Source organism: Scyliorhinus canicula, chromosome 9 (genome assembly GCF_902713615.1).
Source record: "Scyliorhinus canicula chromosome 9, sScyCan1.1, whole genome shotgun sequence".
NCBI classification, from domain to species: domain Eukaryota; kingdom Metazoa; phylum Chordata; class Chondrichthyes; order Carcharhiniformes; family Scyliorhinidae; genus Scyliorhinus; species Scyliorhinus canicula.
This window is the reverse complement of record NC_052154.1, coordinates 109,709,262-109,735,989: the sequence shown is the minus strand read 5'-3', so window position 1 is coordinate 109,735,989 and position 26,728 is coordinate 109,709,262. Positions and strand designations below refer to the sequence as shown.

Genomic DNA, 26,728 nt, shown 5'->3' with positions numbered 1-26,728 from the left:
CAAGTAATTCAAGCCTGTTTTCATAAATAAAGTGAACTCAGTACTGTATTCAGTCAAAGATCGGCAGCACGGTAGCATTGTGGATAGCACAATTGCTTCACAGCTCCAGGGCCCCAGGTTCGATTCCGGCTTGGGTCACTGTCTGTGCGGAGTCTGCACATCCTCCCCGTATGTGCGTGGGTTTCCTCCGGGTGCTCCGGTTTCCTCCCACAGTCCAAAGATGTGCAGGTTAGCTGGATTGGCCATGATAAATTGCCCTTAGTGTCCAAAATTGCCCTTAGTGTTGGGTGGGGTTACTAGGTTATGGGGATAGGGTGGAGGTGTTGATCCTGGGTAGGGTGCTCTTTCCAAGAGCCGGTGCAGACTCGATGGGCCGAGTGGCCTCCTTCTGCACTGTAAATTCTATGATAATCTATGATATATATTACAGAATTATGGATTTGTTTTTTTGTTAGCTACTCCCTGGTGAAGACAGTGGGAATATTCTCCGATTCATCCTCAGATAAAACCAAAGGACATTTTAACATTCACCTGGACAGAAAGATGGGAATTGACTTACCCACTCATCCCAAAGAGGGTGTCTCGATCAGCACAATAACTTCCTCGGAGGCTTGTAAACCTTCATTTGCTAGCTCCCCATGATGGCTTCGCTAAGGTGAGAAGTTAATTGTCACAGCTAACAGCGGAGAAAGAACACTGACCTTAAATTGATTACGGATAAATGGCAAGTGGACCATATTGTTTATTGAGCAGTCTGATAGCAGATGGCTGATGGAATTGAACAGAAACAGCGATATTGGCTTCTAATATAAACATGTTTCTCTGCAGCCACCAAATAATGTCAGCGATTAAAATGGAGCATTTATGACCTGGACCTTGAAAACTGGAGATGCTTGAGATGTGGGGCTACAGATGTCTGTTGAAAAATAATTATACCAGAATAACTAATGGAAAAATCCTTGAACCAGTGCAAGAAAGTAGAGGAGTGCAGTGGCAGATTACAGTAATAAAAATGATATACCATGGAGGAGGAATATTGATTGATCCTAAATCACAGCTTCCGACAACAATGGCAATATCAATATTGTGAGCTCCATGTCACTGGCCTTCATTCCCGCAAACAATTCCCAGGAATTTTCCGTGTTTACTCCATACTTTCCCAAATTAAGTAAAAGATTTTTTTTTAATCTAAAAGGCAAAAATTCTGTGAATATTGGAGAAAAAATATCTTAGTATTGGAACTGTAAAAGACAAATAAAGTTAACTCGGATTATAATTGATTTTCTCTTATTGAAACAGTATTCATGCAAATATTAATACATTTTCTCATATCTTTGTACTTTTGAATTTATATTTCTCTACATTTCACCCAGCAAGAAATGTATGAATGATGAAAGAATTGGAAATCAGTCAGCGCCTTCAACAAAATCAATCAAAAGTGGCATAAACTGGTTGCTCGATTTAGTAGTAGAATTTTAAATTGGAGTATACACAATGTATTGTCTCATGAGAGCTCTGAAAATAGATAAGCTCTATGATTGTCTGTTTAATGTCAGCAAACCCACTATCACACAGAGAGCAAAGCTGCAAGGTTTAGAAGAATATCAAGTTTCATCTATTCGCGATTCCATGGGGAAATAGTTGTACCCAAGGTTGATGTTGTCACATGGGCAGAAAATTCAGAGTTTTCTCTTTGAAAGAGTTGTGAAAGTAAGGAATTATTCCTGTTCATTATTCAGGGACAACTCATAAGAGGATCATTTCATTGCCGGGTGCTTTTTGAGATTTGTGGCTATGACAAATTTGGGTTTACCACCTTCTCTGGAAGGGGCTGGTTTAGCATAGGGCTAAATCGCTGGCTTTGAAAGCAGACCAAGTCAGGCCAGCAGTACGGTTCAATTCCCGTACCAGCCTCTCCGAACAGGCGCCGGAATGTGGCGACAGGAGGCTTTTCACAGTAACTTCATTTGAAGCCTACTTGTGACAATAAGCGATTTTCATTTCTCTCCATGGTGACAGTCACCCCTGTAATCAGATCCTACACTATTTATATGCTGCCTTTGCTCTACTTGTATCTAATAATGTGATGGGCATTGCCTCTCCTTTGACAGTCAAAGTGGATATTTGTCCTTTGTATGAAATCTTCTTTGTTTCTCCAAATTATTTAAAGGTGAACCAAGAAAAGTCTTGGTATAATGGGGCCAGGTACAAGTCATTCAGATACTGTATTTTACAGGTCAGCAGTGATGAAGGAACTTACCTAATTCAATCAGTACAACTTATCTTTGCTTTTGACTGAATCATTGAAAGAATCCACTTGATCACTTGATATTCAATGGTGTTAATATCACTGAATCACCCACCACCAACATCCTCCCAACTACCCAAAGCCAGTCCACCATCTACAAGGCACAGGTCAGGAGTGCAATGGAATATTCACCGCTTGCTCTGGTGAGTGCAAGAAGCAAAGGACAAAGCAGTCCGATAGAGAGAGGTACTCACTGCAGAATTCCCAGCCTCTGACCTGCTCCTGTAGTCACAGTATTTGTATGGCTGATACAGTTCAGTGTCTGTTCAACAGTAATCCCCGGGGTGTTGATGGTGGAGAATTCAATGTCAGTACCATTGAATGTCAAAGAAGATGGTTTGGTTCTTTCAATTACTGGCAAACCATCTACCAGCTTAAACATTCACTCTCCCAACCAGCGACACACCAGTGGCAGAAATGTGTCATCTACAAGATGCACCGCAGCAGGCACCCCCTGCTCTTCTCGCTAGCAAAGACCCCCCCCCCCCCCCAACCAAACACCAGCATCAGCCACCCCCCAATCTCCAACATCATCCAGATGCCTGGCTTTGCCTTGCCATGTCCCCGGCTACAATGGACTCCAATCCCCCCAGCATGGTCATCATGTTTGTCAAGACGAACGGTGATTCGTGCCGCCGGCTTCACGTTACACCGGCGATGGGAGAATTGTAGGAGCCGAGGGAATTTGGTTTAAAGTGATTCAGAGTATTTAATTTAGATTTTTAATATGCTAAGGCGTGAATCACATTCCGTCTTCTGGAAGGGCCCGGGAACGTCATGCACTGTTTGGTGCCCGGTGCGAATTCTGTTTCAGGGCTCTACCGCAATTTTCCAGACATACTGGGATTTGCACCATGCGCAACGCAGCTGGTAAACCAGCCCCAATGTCTCAGGTTGCTGGAATGGACAGCCTTTGCAGTTTTCCTTATTAAATCTGACTGTTTCAGCAGTTTTTCACCACTGTACAGCCTGAATGGAGTGTTCAATGTCATATAATCTCTGATTGCTGGGAACCAGGAACCCCGTTCTCCATAATTCTCCATAATGCACAGAAGGTGTTTATCAATTACTGAGATAGGCAAATAAATTGTTTACTGTTTGTCGTGGTTGGGGAAGCATCAACAAAACTGAGAACATTCATGCTTTAACCACCTTCTGCCTCCATGCTTCCCTTGCTAAAAAAATTGGGAATACACCTAGTTTTAGAATAAAACTTTTACCTTTTCTTTCCAAACATTGCTGGGGAAAAGTGTCAAAATCGCATGGAGCAGGAAAGGGGATTTCCTCTTTTTACATAAGCTGTTCTAGAAATCTCCAAATGTGGCTCTCATTGTTCTTCATCGACAATATCAACACTTTTGTGACTGAAACATAGTAAAGGTGAAACCTGGTGACTGAGAATTACATTCTTTGCTATCATTAATGTGAAAAGGGCTTCAACCAAGATTTAGAATTTCTGATCCTGTATTTTTGTCATGCAAGTTAGCAGCTGTCCAGGAACATCTACTTTTGATCATCTGAATTGCAAATTACATACCGATATACAAACATGAGTAGGCCACTGGGCTCCTCGAACCTGCTCCGCCATTCAAGTAAAACATGGCTGATCTGATTGTAACTCCATATCCCTGCTTACTCCCGATAACCTTTCACTCCCTTGTTAATCAAGAATCTTTCTAGCTCAGCCTTAAAAATATTCCAAGACTCTGCTTCCACTGTCTTCTGAGAAGTGTTCCAGAGACTCACAACCTTCCAAGAGAAAAGATTTCTCCTCATAGAACCATAGAACCGCTACAATGCCATTTGGGCCATCGAGTCTGCACCGACCCCCTGTCTTAAATGAGTGACCCCTTATTTTTAAACAGTGAACCCCCTAGTTCTAGATTCTCCAACAAGAGGAAACATCCTTTACACATCCACCCTGTCAATACCCCTCAGGATCGTAAAGGTTTTGATCAAGTTGTCCTTTACTCTTCTAAACTGCAATGGATTCAAACCTTTACTCATAAGACAACTCGCACATATCTGGTATTAGTCTAGTTTATTTTCTGAATTGCTTCTGATACATTTACATATTTTCTTTAATAAGGCGACCAATACTCCAAAGGTGGCCTCACCAATGCCCTATACAACTGAAGCATAACCTCCCGACTTTCTTAATCAATTCCCCTCACAATAAACAATAACCTTCTATTAGCTTTTCCAATTACTTGCTGTATTTGTATGCAGCAAAAAAATGTGATTCTTGCATTAATAAACTCAGATCCCTCCACATCTCAGAGCTGTGCAATCTCGAACTATTCAGATAAGAAGCTTCTTTTTTATTCTTCCTGCCAAAATAGATAATTTCACATTTGTCCACATTATATTCCATTCCTGCTATTGAAGGTGTCCAGCGAAGGTTCACCAAACTAATTCCCAGGATGGTAGGACATGACATATGAAGAAAGACTGGATTGACTCGGCTGGTACTCACTGGAGTTTAGAAGAATGAGAGGGGATCTCATAGAAACATATAAAATCGTGATGGGACTGGACAGGCTAGATGCAGGAAGAATGTTCCCAATGTTGGGGATGTCCAGAACTAGGGGTCACAGTATAAGGGCTAAGCCATTCAGGACAGAGATGAGGAAGAACTTCTTCTCTCAGAGAGTTGCGAACTTGTGGAATTCTCTACCACAGAAAGTTGTTGGGGCCAGTTTGTTGGATATATTCAAGAGGGAGCTGGATATGGCCCTTGCGGCAAAAGGGATCAAGGGATATGGAGAGAAAGCGGGAGTGGGATATTGAATTTACATGATCAGCTATGGTCATATTGAATGGTAGTGCAGGCCCGAAGGGCCAAATGGCCCACTCCTGCACCAATTTTCTATGTTTCTATTTGCCAGATTTTTGCCCACTATGTTCCTTTGCAGCCTCCTTACGTCCTCTTCATAATTTACTTTCCTACCTATCTTTGGGTCATCGGCAAATTTAGCAAAATACCTTCAGTCCCTTCGTCCAAGTCATTTATATAAATTGTAACATGTTGAGGCCCAGCACTGATCCCTGTGGCACTTCACTTGTCACAATTTGCCAAACAGAAAGAAGCCCATTTATGCCAACCATCTCCTGTTAGCGAGCTAATCATCAAACCCTGCAATTGGATTGCAACAGGGCGGCACGGTGGCACAGTGGTTAGCACTGCTGCCTCACGACTTCAAGGTCCCAGGTTCAATTCCGGCCTCGAGTGACTGTCGGTGTGGAGTTTGCACCTTCTCCACGTGTCTGTGTTGGTCTCCTCCTGGTGTTCCGGTTTCCTCCCATAGTCCAAAGGTTAAGGTGGGTTGGCTATGCTAAATTGCCCCTTAGTATCCAAAGGTTAGGTGGGGTTGCTGGGTTACGGGGAAGGGGTGGAGACGTGGGCTCAAGTAGGGTGCTCTTTCCAAGGGCCGACGAGCCTCCTTCTGCACTGTAAATTCTATGATTCAATATGTTACCCCCCTACACCATGAGCTATTATTTTCCACAATAACCTTTGATGTGACACCTTATCAAATGTTTTCTGGAAAGCTAAATACAGTACATCCACAGTTTCCCTGTTATCCACAGCACGTGTGATTTCTTTGAAGACCTCCAATAAATTGGTTAAACATGGTTTGCCTTTCTCAAAACCATGTTGATTTTGCCTGACTGTCTTGAAGTTTTCCAAGTGCCCTGCTATAACATCTTCAATAAAGGCTTCCAGCCTTTTCTCTGTGACAGATGTTAGGCTAACTGGTCTGGAATTTTCTGTTTTCTGGCTCCCTCCTTTTTTAAATAAAGGAATTACATTTGCTATTTTCCAATCTAATTGTACCTTCCTCAATCTAGGAAATGTTGGAAAATCAAAACCAACGCATCAACTATCTCACTAGCTACTTCTTTCAAGCCCTTAGGGTGAAGTCCACCCAGACCCAGGGAGTTGACAGCCCATCGGTTTGCTTAATACCACTTCCCTGGTGACTGTAACTTTCCTAAGTTCCTCCCTCCCTTCCTATTCCCAATTTACAGCTATTTCTGGATGTTACTTGCAGCCTCTGTACTGACGATTGAAGCAAATTATTGGCTTCATTCATCCGCAACAGCCTTACATTCTATTATGAATTCCCCAGATGCATTTTCTATAGGACCAACACTCACTTTGTTAATGCTTTTATTTAAATATCTGTAGGACCCTTAATATTCACCTTTATATGGCTGGCTAGCTTTCTCTCTTATCAATCCTGTTGTCATTTTTGGTGTTCTTCATATGCTTTCCAAACTTCTGACCTGCCACTCATCTGTGCAAATATATGCTTACTCTTTTAGACTATTTTTACCTAACCAGGGATGACGGCCCCTCCCCTTGGAATTCTTCTTTCTCATTGGAATCTGTCTGTTCTCTACACTCTTAAAATAAAATTGTTTCAAATGTCTGCCACTGAACTTCTATTAATCCATCCCTTAGACATAGCTGCTAGTTTACTTTAGCTCGCTCTGTTTTCATGCCCTCAGTTTGCCTTATTTAAGTCTAAAATACTAGTCATCCATGTTCCATCCCATGCTGCTATAAAGATTCATCGGTGCCAAAAAATTACTGAAGGAATTCTATATTCAAGCTGTGCTTGCCTCTTGAAGTCAGGAAGAAGGTCAGTAGGCTTAAAAATGAGCCTACACAATGCCCAGAAAATCAATTGACAACAACTTTAGATCTTTAAACCCTTCGATGAAAGCTGTTGACTTTGCATTGATATGGTATGGTGGGGTGTTCACGTAACTTCAAAGATCCTCCATTGGCATGAGGATGGATTTTTCATGTATCCGTTGCAGGTTATAAGGCTGGATCAGTGCCAAACATTTTGACCTGTTTGCACGTCAGGCTGTATACAGTATTAGACAAAGGCATTAGTGCAATGACTCACTGATAAACTGCTGAAGATGAGAGGCAAGAAGTGCCTTTTCAATTCTTAGTCAGCAGAAAACCTCAAAGAAATAGAAGCACAAGAGAACAAGACAAATCGGAATTATCCCTCAGTGAAGGCATTGTAGTATTGCCCTTGAGGTGCTGCTCGTTTCTTGCAGCCAATTATTGAGACAGTTTTACATATTCCTCACAAGGAGTCGTGCAAATCGCTGACCTTAATTGGGATTAGAATTGGCAAAAATGCAGAAATTGGTGCAGAGTAACTACGGTATATATTTGCTAAGTCACAAATAGCACTTGTAGTTCAAACCAACAAACAAAAATAAACAGAAAAATATAACGGGAGATATCGAAATGCAAATAAAGCCACAAGTTAGGATGAAAACTGGAAAAAAATGACAATTGATCACTAAAAAGGAATGAAAACAAGCAACACACAACTTCAGGAATGCTACAGTTCTACCCAGTATTATCTGTAATGGATTGATATTTGAACTGTGCACTGCATTATCCAGCCTGATGTACTGCAGAGTCGCAACATCTAATTTGTGCTGTTAAGCAATTAGACAGCACTGGAGCGTATGCTCAAAGCCACATGCTTTATTTCACTAATAAGATCTGAAAGTTGCTACAGTCAAAGCAGCATATACTGATTGGTGCTCAGCCCATTCAAATCCCACACACCACCACTTATGGCTCATAAACACATCTGCACCGCATTGAAAAAAGTTGACAATTCAAAACATTTTCCAGTCAGATCGTGCACATGAAAAAGCAACAAAGCAATAGCTATATTCTCATTGGAAATACTAGATGAAACCAAGTCAAAATATGGCTCGAGGCGTGGGTTAAAATGACTTATTCCTTTGTTTAAGAAGGGTAGCAGGGATAATCCAGGAAATTATAGGCCCGTGAGTGTTATGTCAGTGGTTGGGAAATTACTGGAATAGATTCTTAGGAACAGGATTTACTCACATTTGGAAACAAATGGACTTAGAGCCAGGCAGCATGGTTTTGTGAGGGGTCGGGTGTCTCGTCGATAACTTGATCGAGTTTTTTGAGGAAGTGACAAAGATGATTGATGAAGGAAGGGCAGTGGATGTTGTCTATGTGGACTTCAGTAAAGCCTTTGACTAGGTTCCTCATGGCAGACTCATACAAAAGGTGAAGTTACACAAGATCAGAGATGAGCTGGCAAGATGGATACAGGACTGGCTCAATCATAGTAGACAGAGGGTAGTAGTGGAAGGGTGCTTTTCTGAATGGAAGGCTGTGACTAATCGTGCTCTGCAGGGATCAGTGCTGGGAACTTTGTTGTTTGTGGCATATTTAAATAATTTGGAGGAAAATGTAGCTGGTCTGATTAGTAAGTTTGCGGATGACACAAAGTTGCGATAGTGATGAGGACTCAGAGGATACAGCAGGATATCGGTTGGAGACCTGGGCAGAGAAATGGCAGATAGAGTTTAATCCGGATAAATGTGAAGTAATGCATTTTGGAAGGTCTAATACAGGTGGGAATTATACAGTAAATGGCAGAACCCTTAGGATTCTAATGCACTAATTGCACTAATGTCATGCAGAGCAATCTCGGCGTACAGCTCCACAGATCACTGAAAGTGGCAATGTGGGTGGAGAAGGTAGTCGAGAAGGCATACGGCATGCTTGCCTTCATTGGTCAGGGCATTGAGTATAAAAATTGGCAGGTCATGCTGCAGCTGTACAGAACCTTATTCAGGCCACATTTGGAATATCGGGTCCAATTCTGGTCGGCACACTACCAGAAGAATGTGGATGCTTTGGAGAGGGCACAGAAGAGGTTTATCAGGATGTTGTGTGGTCTGGAAGGATTAGCTATGAGGAAAGGTTGGATTAATTCGGATTGTTTTCACTGGAACAACGGAGGTTGAGGGGTGTCCTGATAGGATTTTACAAAATTATAAGTGGCATGGACAGAGTGGATAGTCAGACACATTTTCACAGGGTGGAAAAGTCAATTACACGGAGACATAGGTTTAAGGTGCGAGGAGGAAAGTTTAGAGGAGATATGTGAGGCAAATTTGTTTTACACAAGAGGGTGGGGAGTGCCTGGAGCAAATATTTAAGAGGCATCTTGACGAATACATGAATAGGGTGGGAATAAAGGGAGACGGACCCCAGAAGTGCAGAAGGTTTTAGCTTAGACAGGCGTCATGATCGGTGCAGGCTTGGAGGGCCAAAAGGCCTGTTCCTGTGCTCTACTGTTCTTTGTTCTTGACGTAATTGATTCAATTCTAGTCTTGCATTGGCCTCTAAAACGTCCAATCATCATTATGAACAATGGTTTCATATTTTAATTTCCCAGTTGGCTTGTAATTATTTCTAGACTTTTACTTCTACAAAAATCACTGAGGTAAAAAATAATCAGTTCCCAAGAGCTCTACTATTCGGGTTTAACATTCTGGTTAATGAGCATCCTTTTTTTTAAACACTGTGAAATAACAATGATGTTTGTAACAAGTTACTGTACACATTGAAAAATCAGAAACATTTTCACATTAAGATTGGTTGTTTACTAAGCTTGTTGATTAGCCATTCTAATGTTTCCTCATTTGACACTTATTTTTATAAACTGTTCATTTTGTTTGCGTACTTCACTGCTGCTCATCACTCAATCTGGACATGAAAATGTACTGACATTTAACCCAGCATGTAAAATTACTGATTTATGAGGAGATCCATCTTTGAACCTCACAGTTTTCCATAATCACTGCAATATGGTATTTTACAGCTTTCTGACATTCCAGCAATCGAATACATACTCAAATTAACTCTGATTACGTTCACAGTGGCATAGTGGTCATGTCACTGGTCTCGTAATCCAAAACCCAGGCTAATGTTCTGGGGACATGGGTTCAAATCCCACCCTGGCAGCTGGTGGAATTTAAATTCATATAATAATCTGGAATTGAAAAGCTGGTCTCAGTAATGATGGTCATCAAACCACTGCTGATTGTTGAAAAACCCATCGGGGACACAAATGACCTTTGGAGAAGGAGATCTGCCTCTCTAACTGTGACATGTGATCCCAGACCCACCACAATGTGGTTGGCTGTATAATTCCCTTTAAAATAGTGTAGAGCAGTGTTTTTCAAACTTCCTTTCCGGGGACCCATTTTTACCAACCAGCCAACCTTCGGGCCCAGGCCAGCCGACCTTCGGGACCGAGGCCAGCCGACGTTCAGGGCCCAGGCCGGTCGAACCTCTCGACCCACGTCGCCCTAATTTCTCGACCCACGCCGCCCCAACTTCTCAACCCACGCCACCTGAATATCTCGACCTACTCCGCCCCAACTTCTCGACCCACGCCGCCTGAACATCTCGACCCACTCTGCCCGAACACCTCGACCCACGCTGCCCGAATACCTCAACCCACGCTGCCCGAATACCTCGACCCACGCTGCCCGAATACACCGACCCACACTGCCCGAATACACCGACCCACGCTGCCCGAATACCTCGACCCAAGCTGCCCGAATACACCAACCCACGCTACCCCAACCTCTTGACCCACGCTGCCCGAAATTTCCCCAAACTTTTCGAATCGATATCTTGACCCACGCCGCCCGAACATCTCGACCCACGCTGCCCCAACATCTCGACCCACGCTGCCCCAACATCTCGACCCACGCTGCCCCAACATCTCGACCCACGCTGCCCCAACATCTCGACCCACGCTGCCCCAACATCTCGACCCACGCTGCCCCAACATCTCGACCCACGCTGCCCCAACATCTCGACCCACGCTGCCCCAACATCTCGACCCACGCTGCCCCAACATCTCGACCCACGCTGCCCCAACATCTCGACCCACGCTGCCCCAACATGTCGACCCACGCTGCCCCAACATCTCGACCCACGCTGCCCCAACATCTCGACCCACGCTGCCCCAACATCTCGACCCACGCTGCCCCAACATCTCGACCCACGCTGCCCCAACATCTCGACCCACGCTGCCCGAAATTTCCCCGAACTTTCCGACTCGATATCTCAACCCACACCGCCCCAACCTCTTGATCAACGCCCCCCAAAATACTCGGTCCACGCCACCCGAACATCTTGACCCACGCCGCCCGAACATCTCGACCCACGCTGCCCGAACATCTCGACCAACGCTGCCCAAACTTCTCGGCCCATGCGCCCGAACATCTCGACCCACGCCGCCCCAACGACTCGACCCACGCCGTCCGAACTTCTCGACTCGATATCCTGACCCACGTCTCTCAATATCTCGACACACGCCGCCCGAACCTTTTGACGCCGCCGCCCGAACCTCTCGACCCACACCGACCGAACCTCTCGACCCACACTGCCCAAACCTCTCGACCCAAGCTGCCCAAACCTCTCGACCCAAGCTGCCCAAACCTCTCGACCCAAGCTGCCCAAACCTCTCGACCCAAGCTGCCCAAACCTCTCGACCCAAGCTGCCCGAACCTCTCGACACACGCTGCCCGAACCTCTCGACACACGCTGCCCGAACCTCTCGACACACGCTGCCCGAACATCTCGACCAACTATTTTCACTTACCTTTAATGCATTGGTCCTCACGATCTCACTTGCTTTATCATTCAATATTACATTTCTCAATGGGTTGTTCACCAAAGTTCTTGGAGCTTACACCAGCACTACTTTCTGCTGCTGTGGACTCTCCCGAGAAACACTCTGCAGCAGATTCAGTTGTGAGTACCTAGCCTGTTTGTGTCTCTGGTCGTCTTTTCCTTATTCCAAAATAATCCATCTTCAGTTCTTCACACAGTCCTGTTGGTTGCTTGCTGGCTGCTGCCAAATGGAGGAATCACTCTTCAGTCATTTTGCACCCACAGCACGTGACGTTAGCGTGATTTTTCTCTCTGCCGCGGCTTCTTGCGGAAAGACTCCATCAATTTAAGAAAAAAAACGGTCCTGGGACAGCGCACTTTTGTTCAGAGGAGACAGTCTGCCCCGTTGGACTCCGGGCCTGCGCACTGTAGAGGGGACACGCATGCGCAGGACAGCCGCCATTCTGAAAGCCAGTCACGCCAGTGTTTTTAAAAACCGGTCATGGCCATTGGGCACTTCTTCCCGCGATTGGGAATGCCTGACTGATCGCTCCACGACCCTCCCAACACCTGCACATGGGTAGCGACCCTGAGTTTAAAATGACTGGTCTAAAAAGCCGCTCTGTGCAATGGCAATTAGGGATGGGCAACAAAAGCAAGTCTTCCCAACAATTCCTACATCCCATGGGAGTAAATAAAAAAAGAGGTTGCTCATCAGAAAACTCTAATCTTTTACCCTTTCATGTAGTCAACAAGCTCCATGGATATGTTTTTAAAGTTTCGCAATCCCACGCCTAACATATAATCAGCTGGTTTATCTAAATAACAGCATGCTTATAAAGTATGAAACCCTGACATTTCTGATTCATCAGCATTTGTCAAAGTCAGCTCCACATTACACAAAGTGTAACTGGCTTCCCACATTTTCCCCCAAGAAACTCAATTCTCATCAAAGGCTTTCACTGTTGGTTTAGACAGCCAGAAACACAAGAATGAAAATGAATGAAAAAATTAAATTGCTTATTGTCACAAGTAGGCTTCAAATGAAGTTACTGTGAAAAGCCCCTAGACGCCACATTCCGGCACCTGTTCGGGGAGGCTGGTACGGGAATACACCTAGTGTAATGGGGAATTGCCGCGCAACAGGTTACGTCTATACATCTTTATAATTATGCTGCATATGAGAATGCTTTCAACAAGAATACGTAACAGAACTATTTCTAGATCAAGTGAACCCCGCAGGTTGGTTCTCACAGTGAATAGCTGCCACAGTTTTAAGAACAATCCTGTTGTAAATTGACAATTAATAGAGTGGTTTACATATGAATTACATCTACCATCAGTTTATCATTTCCCATTAATACTGCTCCAGACATATAATCAAATTTTCATAATGATAAGTTCCTCAGGGCAAAAATAAATTATCTTAAAGCCAACTAATTCGTGCTACTTCAATCTGGTCACACATCAGCCCATAGGCCCCAATTTCTCAGACCCTTGCTGTCCAGGTCTGGACTGTCACATAGTTCTGCTGCCCAGACCTGCATAGAGATGCTGATCATCATTTCCCATCCCCCACCTCCCACTTCACATCCATTCAGCCCTCTCCCCATGATAGTGTTATCAGTATAGTGCCCCACACCACTAACCAACATCTTGGTACTCTACCATTTTGCTCCAGAGTTTAGTTCTGATCCTAATCTATTCACAGTGTGTGTCACAATTATCATAGTGAGGGTAATACAGTTGCGGCCATTGCTTTCACATGTTGCACGGTGGTTCAATATGTACTGCTGATAAGATAATATAGGCATTCTAGACATTTAAGAGGTTCAGAGGTTGCAAATATCATGTGCCGAGGTCATTAGACACAAGCAGCGGATGGAAAGCACTGGTTATCATTGGTTATCAGAAGAACTTCAACAAACATAATGCATTCAAACCAACCTTTCAAAATACCTCAACTAGTATGCCCAGGGAAATACTTGTGTAAATTTACTGCATACATTTCAAGCCCATTCTGATGTGATTTACACTGAATGTTGAGTGCAGCAAAGAATCTCCAGTTACTGTGAGCTCGTATCCCGTCCACCTCAGCCTCTCTACCAGGATATTTAGAGATTATTTCAGATCTGAACAAAAATCTTCTCATACTGATGGACAATGGGTATCATGAGTTCACTGAATGGTGTATTAAAAGTTGATATATACTATGGATTTTCTGACTGTTGCACCATAAATTTATTGATTTTTGGATTATGGATTTGCTGACTGAAATACTATGGATTTGCTAACTGTTGCACTAGAAGATTATTTGGTCGAAGCATTATGAGCTTGCTGACTGTGTTTGTTTCGAGACCATTCTCCTGTTTCCCAGCCATGAACTCCAGCTTTCCATGCTGTTCCTCCATTACTAGACTGTTCGCCATTCCGCCACTTGTTTCTGAGATAACCATCTCTTTCTATATCCCTCTCCTTCTATGGTTCCAGGTTTAATCTCCATTCCTCATTTGGCTGCGAAACTGCTCTATGTGGCGAGTCTCTGGTATTCACTTCTTCAAAAGGCAATGGAAGCAGAGTGTTTGAATATTTTTAAGCCAGAGGTGGATAGATTCTTGATAAGCAAGGGGGTGAAATGTCATCAGCGTTAGGTGGAAATATGGAGTTAAGAATACAATCAGATCAGCCAGGATCTTACTAAATGGCAGAGCAGAGGTTCTGAGGCCTCCTCCTGGGTCCTACTGGTATGTCTGAATGTATGTACGTCATCTCCAATTCCAAGTGTTACCTTCAGTTCCTCTATCCATTGCTGAATTCATTCTATCATAAATCCCTGCTCAGAAACTTTTTTCTCCCTCATCATCTCCTCGCCGATCAGCTTCAATCTTACCATCACCATCACACCTGCATCTCTCCCACTGGCCCATGCAATTTAAGTTCCTTGGCTGGGTTACGGCATACACTCTCTGGCTGCCACTGCATACAAAAGTTCTCCAACTTTCAGCCTTTCTTTCTGGTCATTATATTCAATTTTCCTCTACTTCCCATCCAGATATTCAATTTTGCCCCTTTCTAGTCCCTTTCCTCTAGCACTACACTTCCCTCAATCCCTCTTTTCATTTGTTCCCAACATCTGTCTCCCTTACTGCTATCCTAGGCACTCACCACCTCAGCACTCCCGCTTTTGCATCCCAGGCTCTCCATCACCTTAATCATAATCTTCTCAGACTGCAAGTTCCTATACATCCTCTTTTTCACACGCGCCAAGAATTGTAGCAGAGTTTTCATTCGTACAGGCAATGCTCTCAAACTTGTATGAGTTCCAAAAGAGAAAACGCATTTGCAAGTGTATGGTGAAAAGACAATGGGGTGGAACCATCCAAGTGGCTCTTAGAGTTAGCCAGAACAGACATGGTGGGCCGAATGGCCTCTCTCTAAGGTGTAACCATTCTATTATTCTATTTTCTTGCTTACAAAACACTCAAAATTCACCTTGAATTCCCCCCACCCTTGCCCAATCCCTTCGAAGCCTCCAATCACCCCATTGCCAAGCAGTTGCATTCCTATCTCAATGGAATAGGAATAAGAATAACCTGTTTCAACGGAGAAACCCAAAGCTGCAACTAGCAAATAAAGCACTTTTTAGTACTGGGAAGCATGATTTTAGCAACCGGAAATATATTCAAAAAAGCTTGGATGTTGGCCCAGCCCTGACACTCTTTAGCTAAACTCTGAAGGTCTCAGCTGCTACATCATCTCTCTCCAGACCCTGAACTCCAAAAGCAACATGGATGCAAACTAGCATCAGGAGTCACAAGTTGACTTCCTTTCTGCCAGTTGCCTACTTTCTTCATAGCACCTGGCTGTGCTATCCATATCAGAGCAGATCTTGTTGCCACAAACTATTCCCATCTTATTCAGGTCACTATGATATGATGAGTCAATCATTTCAGAGTGGCAAATCTGTAGAAACCTCCTAGCCAACCCAGGCCACGCCACCTGGAGATGGAAGAAATCGGATCTAAATTAAACTGGCTTTCTGGGCTAGGCCTTGTTTCATAACCATTACCTCATTCATGACACAAAAGAGCCTGGTACTTTTTATTTCAGCAGATGGAAGCAAGGTGGTGCTCTTGATCACCAACACAGCCAATCACATTTTATACAGTTCTCACAACCATGATTACTCAATCATGATTGAAGCTGGAGTTCCACCTCGTGCGCGAGGTTGGGGTTGATACAGCTGAAGGTGGTATACAGAGCACACCTCACGAGGGCGAGGATAAGCTGATTCTTTGAAGGAGTAGAAGATGTGTGTGAACGTTGCTGGGGGGGGGGGGGGGGGGGCTAATCACGTTCATATGTTTTGGTCCTGTCCAAAGCTAGAGGAGTACAGGAAGGAGGTTTTTAGGTTTTCTAAAGTGGTGCACATGAAACTGGATCCAGGTCCCCGGGAGGCCATATTCGGGGTGTCGGACCAGCCAGGGTTGGAAACAGGTGCGGAGGCAGATGTTGTAGCCTTCGCCTCGTTGATCGCCCGAAGGCGGATCCTGATAAGTTGTAGAGGTTGGAGAGCAACCTCTCCACCCTGTGCCCTGGCGTGGCGGAGCGACCTGTTGGAATTCTTGATTCTTGAGAAGGTTAAGTTTGAACTGAGGGGAAGGATGGAGGGGTTCTACAATTCATGGGCATTATTCATTATGCACTTTCAAGAACTGGATAACATCGAACGTTAATTTGGGGGGGGGGGGGGGGGGGGGGGGGGAGCTGGGGGAATGTTCCCGCACCAGCCACCCTGAACAGGCGCCGGAATGTGGCGACTAGGGGCTTTTCACAGTAACTTCATTTGAAGCCTACTTGTGACAATAAGCGATTTTCATTTCATTTTCATTTCATACAGTCAATTCATTCTTTATATTAATAGATCCTGTCACAAGCAGGAGGACTGGAGAAGCTATTCACAACCCTGCCAGATATTTCTAATAAATTATCAGACCAATTATGCCATTACTTTGGATAGATTTTATATTGATATTTCTCATTTTAAGAATCAGTTTCCCAAGCGGCATACGGAGGCTCCTTACACATTTAATTAATGACTGAGGATTATAGACCAACCTATAATACCAATAAAGCTTTGTTTTTGTAGTACACGTTGCTGACTTCTACTTTGAAGCATGAGAAGTCAGGAGATTTCAGAACAGGAATACATTCAATAAGTCTCTCCTCTAGAGAGGATATGCTGAAATCGTAATTTCCCCCCAATGGTCAACGAAATGCCAGGTAAAATAAAGTCAGTATGATCATTCATGGGTGTAAATTTGAGAGGGAGTTGAACATTACTGTTAGTCTTGTGAATATTACCACGGTCTACAAACGTCATTAAAAACGATTGGTAACTCCTTTTAATTAAAGTGCAGAATAACGAGAGTGGACAGAGATATTAATGAGAAATAAACCACAGTAGTGACCATGTACTGCAAAGCCCTGAAAAAATAAAATCAGCAGTAAGGTATACTGTAGAGCATGCATTTGTCTACACAATCCTGATTGATGATGGGACTTTTCTCCTACATTCTCTGGTAACCTACAGGAAAACCATCAATCTTCTAAAGTTCACGAAGGCAGCTGCTCATATCATAAACCATCCCAGTTATTTTCCCTTTCCTAGTCCAGACCCTGCAACCGGAATACAAATCTTGCTGAGAGGAGTTGCATATAAAGACGGAACAAAAAACAATGGCAATATCAGAATTGGCAGGAGTATCCCTTCAACACACTTTCCTTAATCAATTCCTCACAATTTAACATGCGATTGATCTCCACATCGGTAAAGATCTGTCCAATGATGTGCAGGTTAGGTGGATTGGCTGGGCAAAAATTTACCCCAAGTGTCCAAAAGATGTGGTTAGGCTGGGTTATAGGATAGGGTGGGGAATGGGCCTAGGTAAGCTGCTCTTTCAGGGGCTGGTACAGACTCGATAGGCCGAATGGCCTCCTTTTGCACTGTAGGAATTCCTTTGGAAATTCTATTCGACTAGCAGCTGCTGAGAGATGTAATTTTGTTCCTCAATTTTCACATCCTCCTTTCCTCGTTCTTGATTCTGCTGCACAACATAGAATGAAACTGATCTATTCACCATTCTTCATGAGAATGGATGATGAATGACTGACTCTCTTAACCGAACTTAATGTTCTTACCATGATTTTTGCGAGCACACCATCATCACTGGAGTCCAAGGTAACCACAGCTTTGTCCGTTTCAATTTCACACAGTGCATCACCAACATTAATAATTTCACCTAGGGAAAGGAAGAAAAGATATCAGAAAGAAGCTCCATTAATGTAGCGCCGTTCACATCTTTGGCACTCTCCATCATGTTTTACAGAAAAAGGGCTACTTTTGTGAACTGTGGTCACTGTTATGGCAGCAAACATGACAGGCCCACAAGCAGAAATGAAATAAATGCCCAGATGATCTGTTTTGAAAATGCTAGATAGGGAAAAGTGTTGATCAGGACACTGGAGAGATCAACTCAGAATCGACTCTCCGACAGTGTAGCACTTCCTCAGTACACTCTCTGACAGTGCAGCACTTTCTCACTATAGAACCTCTGATAGTGCAGCACTCCCTTAGTACACACCCTCAGAGAGTGTAATACTCCCTCAGTACTCACGCTATGACAGTGCAGCTCTTCCTCAGTACTGACCCCCTAATTATGCAGCACTCCCTCAGTACTCACCCCCTAATTATGCAGCACTCCCTCAGTACTCACCCTCTGACAGTGCAGCACTCCCCTCAGTACTGACCCGATTGTGCAACACTCCCTCAGTACTGACCCTCTGACAGTGCAGCACTCCCTCAGTACTGACCTCCTGATTGTGCAGCACTCCCTCAGTAGTGACCAGATAGTGCAGCACTGCCTCAGTACTCACCCTCTGACAGTGTAACACTCCCTCAGTACTCACCCTCTGACAGTGCAACACTCCATCAGTACTGACCCTCTGACAGTGCAGCACTCCCTCAGTACTGACCTCCTGATTGTGCGACACTCCGTGTACTCACCCTCTGACAGTGTAATATTCCCTCAGTACTCAACCTCTGACAATGCAGCACTGCCTCAGTACTCACCCTCCCTCAGTACAGTACTGATGTGAAGCCCTAAATTAGGTGATCAAGTCCTGTAATAGGGCTTGATTCCATGATCCTTTGATGAGGGTGCTTGTTTAATCAGCAATACATCACAAGTAGTAAACATACACAGAAAATAGCAGCAGGAGGCGGCCATTCGGCCCTTCGACGTGCTCCGCCATTCATTATGGGCAGCACGGTAGCACAGTGTTTATCACTGTTGCTTCACAGCACCAGGGTCCCAGGTTCGATTCCCGGCTTGGTTCACTGTTTATGTGGAATCTGCTGTTCTCCCTGTGTCTGCGTGGGTTTCCTCCGGGTGCTCCGGTTTCCTCCCACAAGTCCCAAAAGACGTGCTGTTAGATAATTTGGACATTCTGAATTCTCCCTCAGTGTACCCGAACAGGCGCCGGAATGTGGCGGCTAGGGAGTTTTCACAGTAACTTCATTGCAGTGTTAATGTTAGCCTACTTGTGACAATAAAGATTATTATAAGAGATGGGGGAGATCCTAAATGAATATTTCTCATTAGTATTTACTGTTGAGAAAGGCATGGATGTTAGGGATCTTGGGGAAATAAATAATGATGTCTTGAGGAGGGCACATATTACAGAGGAGGAGGAGCTGGAAGTCTTAAAGCACATCAAGGTAGAACTCTTTCCTCTGTATTTTGTCTATAATGGATGATGTCTGAACCTTTGTCCCCGTGAAACCTTTGCTGTTGTGAAATGTGGATATAGGTGAATGATCCTCACATCCTTGCCTGTGACTGCTGTAATTGTGTACAAATAGGGATGGGTAAAGAGCTGGAGCAGATTTCACGACAGCATGGGGGTAGCCACAATGGAACGCCCCATTGGCCAGCTTCCTGGACAGAGGATCCGCTACCGGCGGAAAATAGGTCTGGTGGGGTGGAGAATCCCGCCCGTGGTCTTTGAGGGGAGATGTGGAAGAAGTGAAACAAAGAAATGGTATGGGTGTGTGAGACAGTGAAACAGGATTGTGCCCACACTCTGAACAATGTACAAATATCTTTGTGGTTCTGGTTTGAACAAGGTCAGATCACCAATATAGTGAACAAGTTAAATATAAATATTGCCAGTATATCCACAGCTTATTCAATCAGCCCTGGGGAGAAGAGAGCACTGAATCCACTGAATTCTCCCTGTTCTCTGGATGGGTAACTATACTCTGTCTGTATTATTGCAGCGCTGTTAATAAAGTCAGTAACGGACAATCAAGTTCCAAAAAAAAAGACGTGCTGTTCGATGATTTGGACATTCTGAATTCTCCCTCAGTGTACCCGAACAGGCGCCAAAATGTGGCAACTATGAAATGAAATGAAAATGAAAATTGCTTATTGTCACGAGTAGGCTTCAATGAAGTTACTGTGAAAAGCCCCTAGTCGCCACATTCTGGCGCCTGTCCGGGGAGGCTGGTACGGGAATCGAACCGTGCTGCTGGCCTGCTTGGTCTGCTGTAAAAGCCAGCGATTTAGCCTGGGGGCTTTTCACAGTAATTTCATTTCAGTGTTAACGTAAGCCTACTAGTGACAATAATAAAGATTATTATTGCACAAAGTTCCTCTGCATTAACTGCAGTTCTTGGAAAACTTTTATTATCCTCCTGAAGACAGAGGCAAAATATTGGTTCAGTGCCTCCGCCATCTTGTGTTCCTCTCAGGAATATACTTTAATTGAGGTGTTTAGTATCTCGCTGAACATCTCTGAACATCCACCATTGTTGCTCAATTGTCCTACCCTCAATTAGGGCAGCACGGTAGCACAGTGGTTAGCACAGTTGCTTCACAGCTCCAGGGTCCCAAGTTTGATTCCCGGCTTGGGTCACTGCCTGTGTGGAGTCTGCATGTTCTCCCCGTGTTTACATGGGTTTCCTCCGGGTGCTCTGGTTTCCTCCCACAATCCAAAGATGTACACGTTAGGTGGATTGGCCATGATAAATTGCCCTTTGTGCCGAAAAGGTTGGGTGGGGTTACTGGGAAGGTGCTCTTTCCAAGGGCCGGTGCAGACTAGATGGGCCAAATGGCCTCCTTCTCCACTGTAAAATGTATGATTTGTGTCCAGTCCACTTGGACCAGCTCTTTCCACAGGCCTGTATAATTATCTTTGCCCAACGCCAAAACTCTAGTATGGCACTCTGTCCTCTCACTTATCGGAATTTGAAATTTTGCATTCTGTGATCACTCCTTCCAAGAGGATCCTTAATGACAAGACTATTTATCAACCCTTCTTCATTACATAATGCTCCCTGGCTGGCTCCATAACATATTGCTCTAAGGAACAATCCTTCATGCACTCTATGAAATCTCCCCCGAGGTTACCCTTGGCAATTTGATTAATCCAGTCAATATGCACGTTAAAATCACCCATGTGATTCCCTTCTCACAAGCCCTTATTATTTCTTGGCTTTATACTATGCCCCACCTTGGAAGTAATGCTCAGGGGCCTGTAAATTACTCCTACCAAGGCATTTTTTCCTTTGTTCTTTATTTCCGCTCATATTGATTTAGCACAGTGAGCTAAGACAGCTGGCTTGTAATGCAGAACAAGACCTGAAGCACGGGTTCAATTCCTGTTCCAGCCTCCCCGAATGTGGCGACTAGGGGCTTTTAACAGTAACTTCATTGAAAATGAAAATGACTTATTGTCACGAGTAGGCTTCAATGTAGTTACTGTGAAAAGCCCCTAGTCGCCACATTCTGGCGCCTGTCCGGGGAGGCTGGTACGGGAATCGAACCGTGCTGCTGGCCTGCTTGGTCTGCTTTAAAAGCCAGCGATTTAGCCCAGTGAGCTAAACCAGCCTCATGTTGTTGAAGCCTACTTGTGACAATAAGTGATTATTATTATTATTATTATCTTGGCCCTTAGTGCTAAATTAATTTCTTTATACAGCACCGGTAACTTAAGAGTGCCCAATTCTTCTTTTTCCAATTGAGGGGCAATTTAGCGTGGCCAATCCACCTACCACTTTGGAGTGGGAGTGAGACCCATGCAAACACGGGGAGAATGTGCAAACTCCACACGGACAGTGACCCAGAGCCGGCATCGAACCTGGGACCTCGGCACCGTGAGGTAGCAGTGCTAATCACTGCGCCACCATGCCCCGGTTGATGTCATCTTTAACCAAAAGCAAGTCCACCATCTGTTTCATCCTGCCTATCCTTTCGGAATACTGAGTACCCTTGGACATTTTACTCCCAGTCCGGTGCTCCTGCAATCATGTTTGAATGATCCCCACCAAATCATACCCATTGGTCTCTATTGGTGCCATCAGCTCTTGGCCTTATTCCGAATACCGCGTGCATTTAGGTAAAGATTTTTAAATATGTCCAACTGATTTGTCTTTTCCTTGCAGGATTTTCTTGTGCACTACGCTTTTCACACATATCGGACTTCCTTCATTATCTCTGATAACACTCAGCCTAATCCCTAACTTTTACTCCTCCAGTCACCTTACATTAAAGTTTTTACATTTTATTACCCCTCCATAGTCACTAGACTGACCCTGCCTGTTGATTCTGTTAACATTTACCTTCTCCTCACATGCTGAACTGCTGCTCTGGTTCCTATTAACCACTGTATTTCTTGTAGTTGCACCCTTCCCTTCCACCCATTTACTAGTTTAAAGTCCTTGTGACCATCCTATTCATCCTTTCCACTAGATCGCTGGTCCCAGCTCGGTTCAGGTGGAAGATGCTTGTGCATGGATTCTTTTAACTTGGGGTGGTGATTAGCACACCAACCACCACACGGACCAGTGGAGCGAGGTCTGGGCCCAGCGACAGGGAAATCCAAGAGAACTGGGGACCGGGCTTTGCTGCAGGATGGGACTAACAACATTCATCATCCTCCGATCATCTGCCAGTCACTTTTAAAGGGTGATGTTGTTTTCATTTTCCCTCCTCCTTGTGCCTCACCCCTGCTTACACTTTTACTCTCGCCTCACTGGTGCACCTCTCGCCCCACTGCTCCTCCTCTCGCCCCGCTACTGCTCCTCTCGGCCCTGTTTGCGCTGCTCCTCTCGCTCCTGTTTGGGCTGCTCCTCTCGCTCCTGTTTGCACTGCTCCTCTCAGCCGTTTGCGCTTCTCCTCTTGGCCCTGTTTGCGCTGCTCCTCTCGCCCTCATTTGCGCTTCTCTCGCCCGTTTGCGCTTCTCTCGCCCGTTTGCGCTGCTCCCCTCGCCCCTGTTTGCGCTGCTCCCCTCGCCCCTGTTTGCGCTGCTCCTCTCGCCCCTGTTTGCGCTGCTCCCCTCGCCCGTTTGCGCTGCTCCCCTCGCTCCCGTTTGCGCTGCTCCTCTCGCTCCTGTTTGCGCTGTTTCTCGCCCCTGTTTGCGCTGCTCCTCTCACCCGTTTGCGCTGCTCCTCTCTCCCCTGTCTGCGCTTCACCTCTCATCCGTTTGCGCTGCTCCTCTCGCTCCTGTCTGCGCTTCTCCTCTCGCCCGTTTGCGCTGCTCCTCTCGCCCCTGTTTGCGCTGCTCCTCTCGTCCCCGTTTGCGCTGCTCCTCTCGTCCCCGTTTGCGCTGCTCCTCTCTCCCCCGTTTGCACTGCTCCTCATGCCCGTTTGCGCTGCTCCTCTCGCCCCTGTTTGCGCTGCTCCTCCTGCCCCTGTTTGCGCTGCTCCTCTCGCCCCTGTTTGCGCTGCTCCTCATGCCCCTGTTTGCACTGTTCCTCTCGCCTCGCTGCCACTCCTTTGGTCAGACCGATCGCTGCTTTCCTTTGTCCAGGGTCGTTTTTTGAATCTTAATGTCACCTCAATAGCTGGATTCAGTGAGAATACACTGTGCCGCTAATCAGCTGTTTCTTCCCCAGGTCTGCTCTCTCTCTTCAGTCTCTGGTGTTATGTGTCTCTGGCCCTCACTGAGCATAGAACAAAGTGGTATACATGATGGAAGAGAAGGAAGGGAAAAAGGGATACATGATAGAGAACAGATGATATATCATGGCAATGCGGAGTAGTAAGGGCAAGAAGACTTCCAAGCAAACAGTAAACCACTCATTTGTACTCCTATTTTGTGTGTATTTTTAAATTTATTCATGGGACATAGGCATCGGTAGCTAAGCCAGCATTCACTGCTAATCCCTAATTGCTCGAGAAGGTTGTAGTGAGCTGCCTTCTTGAATCGATGCAGTCCATGTGGTGTAGGAACACCCACGGCGCTGTTAGTGAGGGAGCACCAGAGTTTTCACCAAGTGACAGTGAACAAACGGATATTTCTACGTCAGGATGGTGAGTGGTTTGGTGCATAGCTTGCAATTGGCGGGGTTCCCATGGGTCTGCAGCTCGTGTCCTTCTTGATGGTAGTGGTTGTGGATTTGGAAGATGCTGCCCAAGGAACGTTGGCGAGTTTCGGCAATGTATTTTGTAGATAGTGTATACAGCTACCACTGTGTCAGTGGCGGAGTGGGTAGATGTTTGTGGAAGGGGTTCCAATCAAGTGGGCAGCTTTGCCCTGGTTGGTGTTCAGCTTCTTGAGTTTTGTTTGAGCTGCACTCATCCAGGCAAGTGGACAGCATTCCATCACACTCCTGACTTATGACCTGTAGATGGTGGACAGGGTTTTGCGGAGTCAGGAGGTGAGTTGCTCACAGCAGGATTCCTAGCCTCTGATGTGCTCTTGTAGCCACAGTATTTTGGTCAATGGTAATCCCTTGAATGGTGATAGTAGTGGATTCAGCGATGGTAATAACACTGAATGTCAAGGGGCAATGGTTGGAGATGGTCATTGCCTGGCACTTGTGTGGTGCGAATGTTAGTTGCCACTTGTTGGCCCAAGCCTGGATATTGTTCAGGTCTTGCTGCATTTGGATATGGAATACCTCAGTGTCTGAGGAATCATGAAGGGTGTACATTGTGCAGTCATCAGCGAACATCCCCACTTCTGACCTTATGATGGAAGGACGATCATTGATGAAGATAGTTGGGTCTAGAACACTACCTTGAGGAACACCTGCAATGATGTCCTGGAGCCGAGGTAATTGACATCCAACAACCACACCATCTTCCTGTTTCCCACTGACTCCCGTTTTGATAGGGTTCCTTGATGCCATACCTGGTCAAACGTTGCCTCGATGTCAAGGGCAGTCACTCTCACCTCACCGGTGTGCGTGTCTCTGTGCATTTGCATACCTCTTACGTGTGTTTCCGTGCTTGTCTGTCTGTGCGTGTGTGCCAGCAGCTGTCAGTGTGCCTGTATCTCAGTGTGTACGTGTAGGCCCATGCTGGTCGGCTTATGCATGCATGTCGGCATATGCACCCGTGTCTATCAGCATTTGTGCCTGTCTGCGTGCGTAATCTATCTGCATCTGAGTGCACGTGTGCCTGTCTGCGTGCGTAATCTGTCTGCATCGGTGTGCGTGCGTGTGTCTGCATCGGTGTGCGTGCGTGTGTCTGCATTGGTGTGCGTGCGTGTGTCTGCATTGGTGTGGGTGCGTGCCTGCATCTGTATGCATGCGCATCTGTGCGCTTCTGTCTGCATATGCGCGTGTGCATCTGCCTGCATATGCGCGTCTGATTCTGTCTGCATATGCGCGTGTGCATCTGTCTGCATGTACTTCTGTTGTCTGTCTGCATGTGCATGCCTGCGCGCATGTATGTGCCTCTGTGCACATGGGGTCTAGTGCCTCTGTGCACATGCGGTCTAGTGCCTCTGTGTGCAAGTCTGGGTCTGTGTGCAAGTCTGGGTCTGTGTGCAAGTCTGGGTCTGTGTGCAAGTCTGGGTCTGTGTGCAAGTCTGGGTCTGTGTGCAAGTCTGGGTCTCTGTGTGCATGGCTGTGTCGCTGTGATGTGCATGGCTGTGTCGCTGTGATGTGCATGTCTGTGTCGCTGTGATGTGCATGTCTGTGTCTCTGTGTGTTTGTCTGTGTCTCTGTGTATGTCTGTGTCTCTGCGTGTGTTCCAAAACCCAAGATAAAAGCCAATGAAGAATTAAAAACTGATGAGCAATGTATATTTTACATTTAGGATTGGATTTGGAAGCTGTCAAGATTGTGATAAATCATCAAATTCATTGACGTGATCTGGTATGTCCCATAATAAAGATCACCATTAGCTGTCTGGTGTTAAACTGGATATCGGGCCAGTCAAGATGCACCAATTAGTTTACTTCATCCCCATTTGACATCAAAACAATAATTTTGCTCTCATGGCTAAATGCCTACAGCATGCCACATTAAGAACAACTCATACCTCTTGCATTGTTGAATTCACAATTGGCCTGTTCAGCCAACATAATCTCTGGTTCTTCAAATGTACTTGGCCAGAGATAAGAGAGAAACAGAAACACAATTCTGAATGAATACCACCAAGCATGAGATTGTGGAAATCTTCCTATTTCTCACCCTGCATTGAGATGAAAAACACTGACCCTGCTGGGGAGCCCTTTATTTCTGTGCAGTGCTAGGCAACACAAGATTGTATTGGAGATTTGCTTCTCATTGCGAACCAGCTCATTTGAATACAGTTTTTCAATTTGCGAGGAAGCGCCAATCTAACTCGGGAAATAAATGCCTTTCAGACCCTCCACAAATAAATAAGGATTCAACCATTTTTCACAAATCCACATCAGAAACATCAGTATTAAAATCTGCATTAATGCTCCCTGATCCACGTAACCCAAAGGGTTGTGGTCTTCACCCAGAGGGTTGTGAATCGATGGAATTCCCTGCCTAGTAAAACTGTTGAGGCTCCTTCATTAAATGTTTTCAAGATAAAGATAGATAGTTTTTTGAAGAATAAAGGGTTATGGTGTTCAGGCAGGAAAGTGGAGCT

The 26,728-nt window shown here is 45.2% G+C and overlaps 1 protein-coding gene across 1 annotated transcript in view; it reads right to left on the bottom strand.

Moving 5' to 3' along the window:
• Positions 1-26,728, bottom strand: part of pdhx (pyruvate dehydrogenase complex component X) — a 353,795-nt gene that overhangs the window by 286,372 nt on the left and 40,695 nt on the right. The window contains exon 3 of the mRNA XM_038807389.1: positions 18,012-18,112. Within this exon, the coding sequence (XP_038663317.1) occupies positions 18,012-18,112 (101 nt within the window). The remainder of the gene's footprint in view (positions 1-18,011; positions 18,113-26,728) is intronic.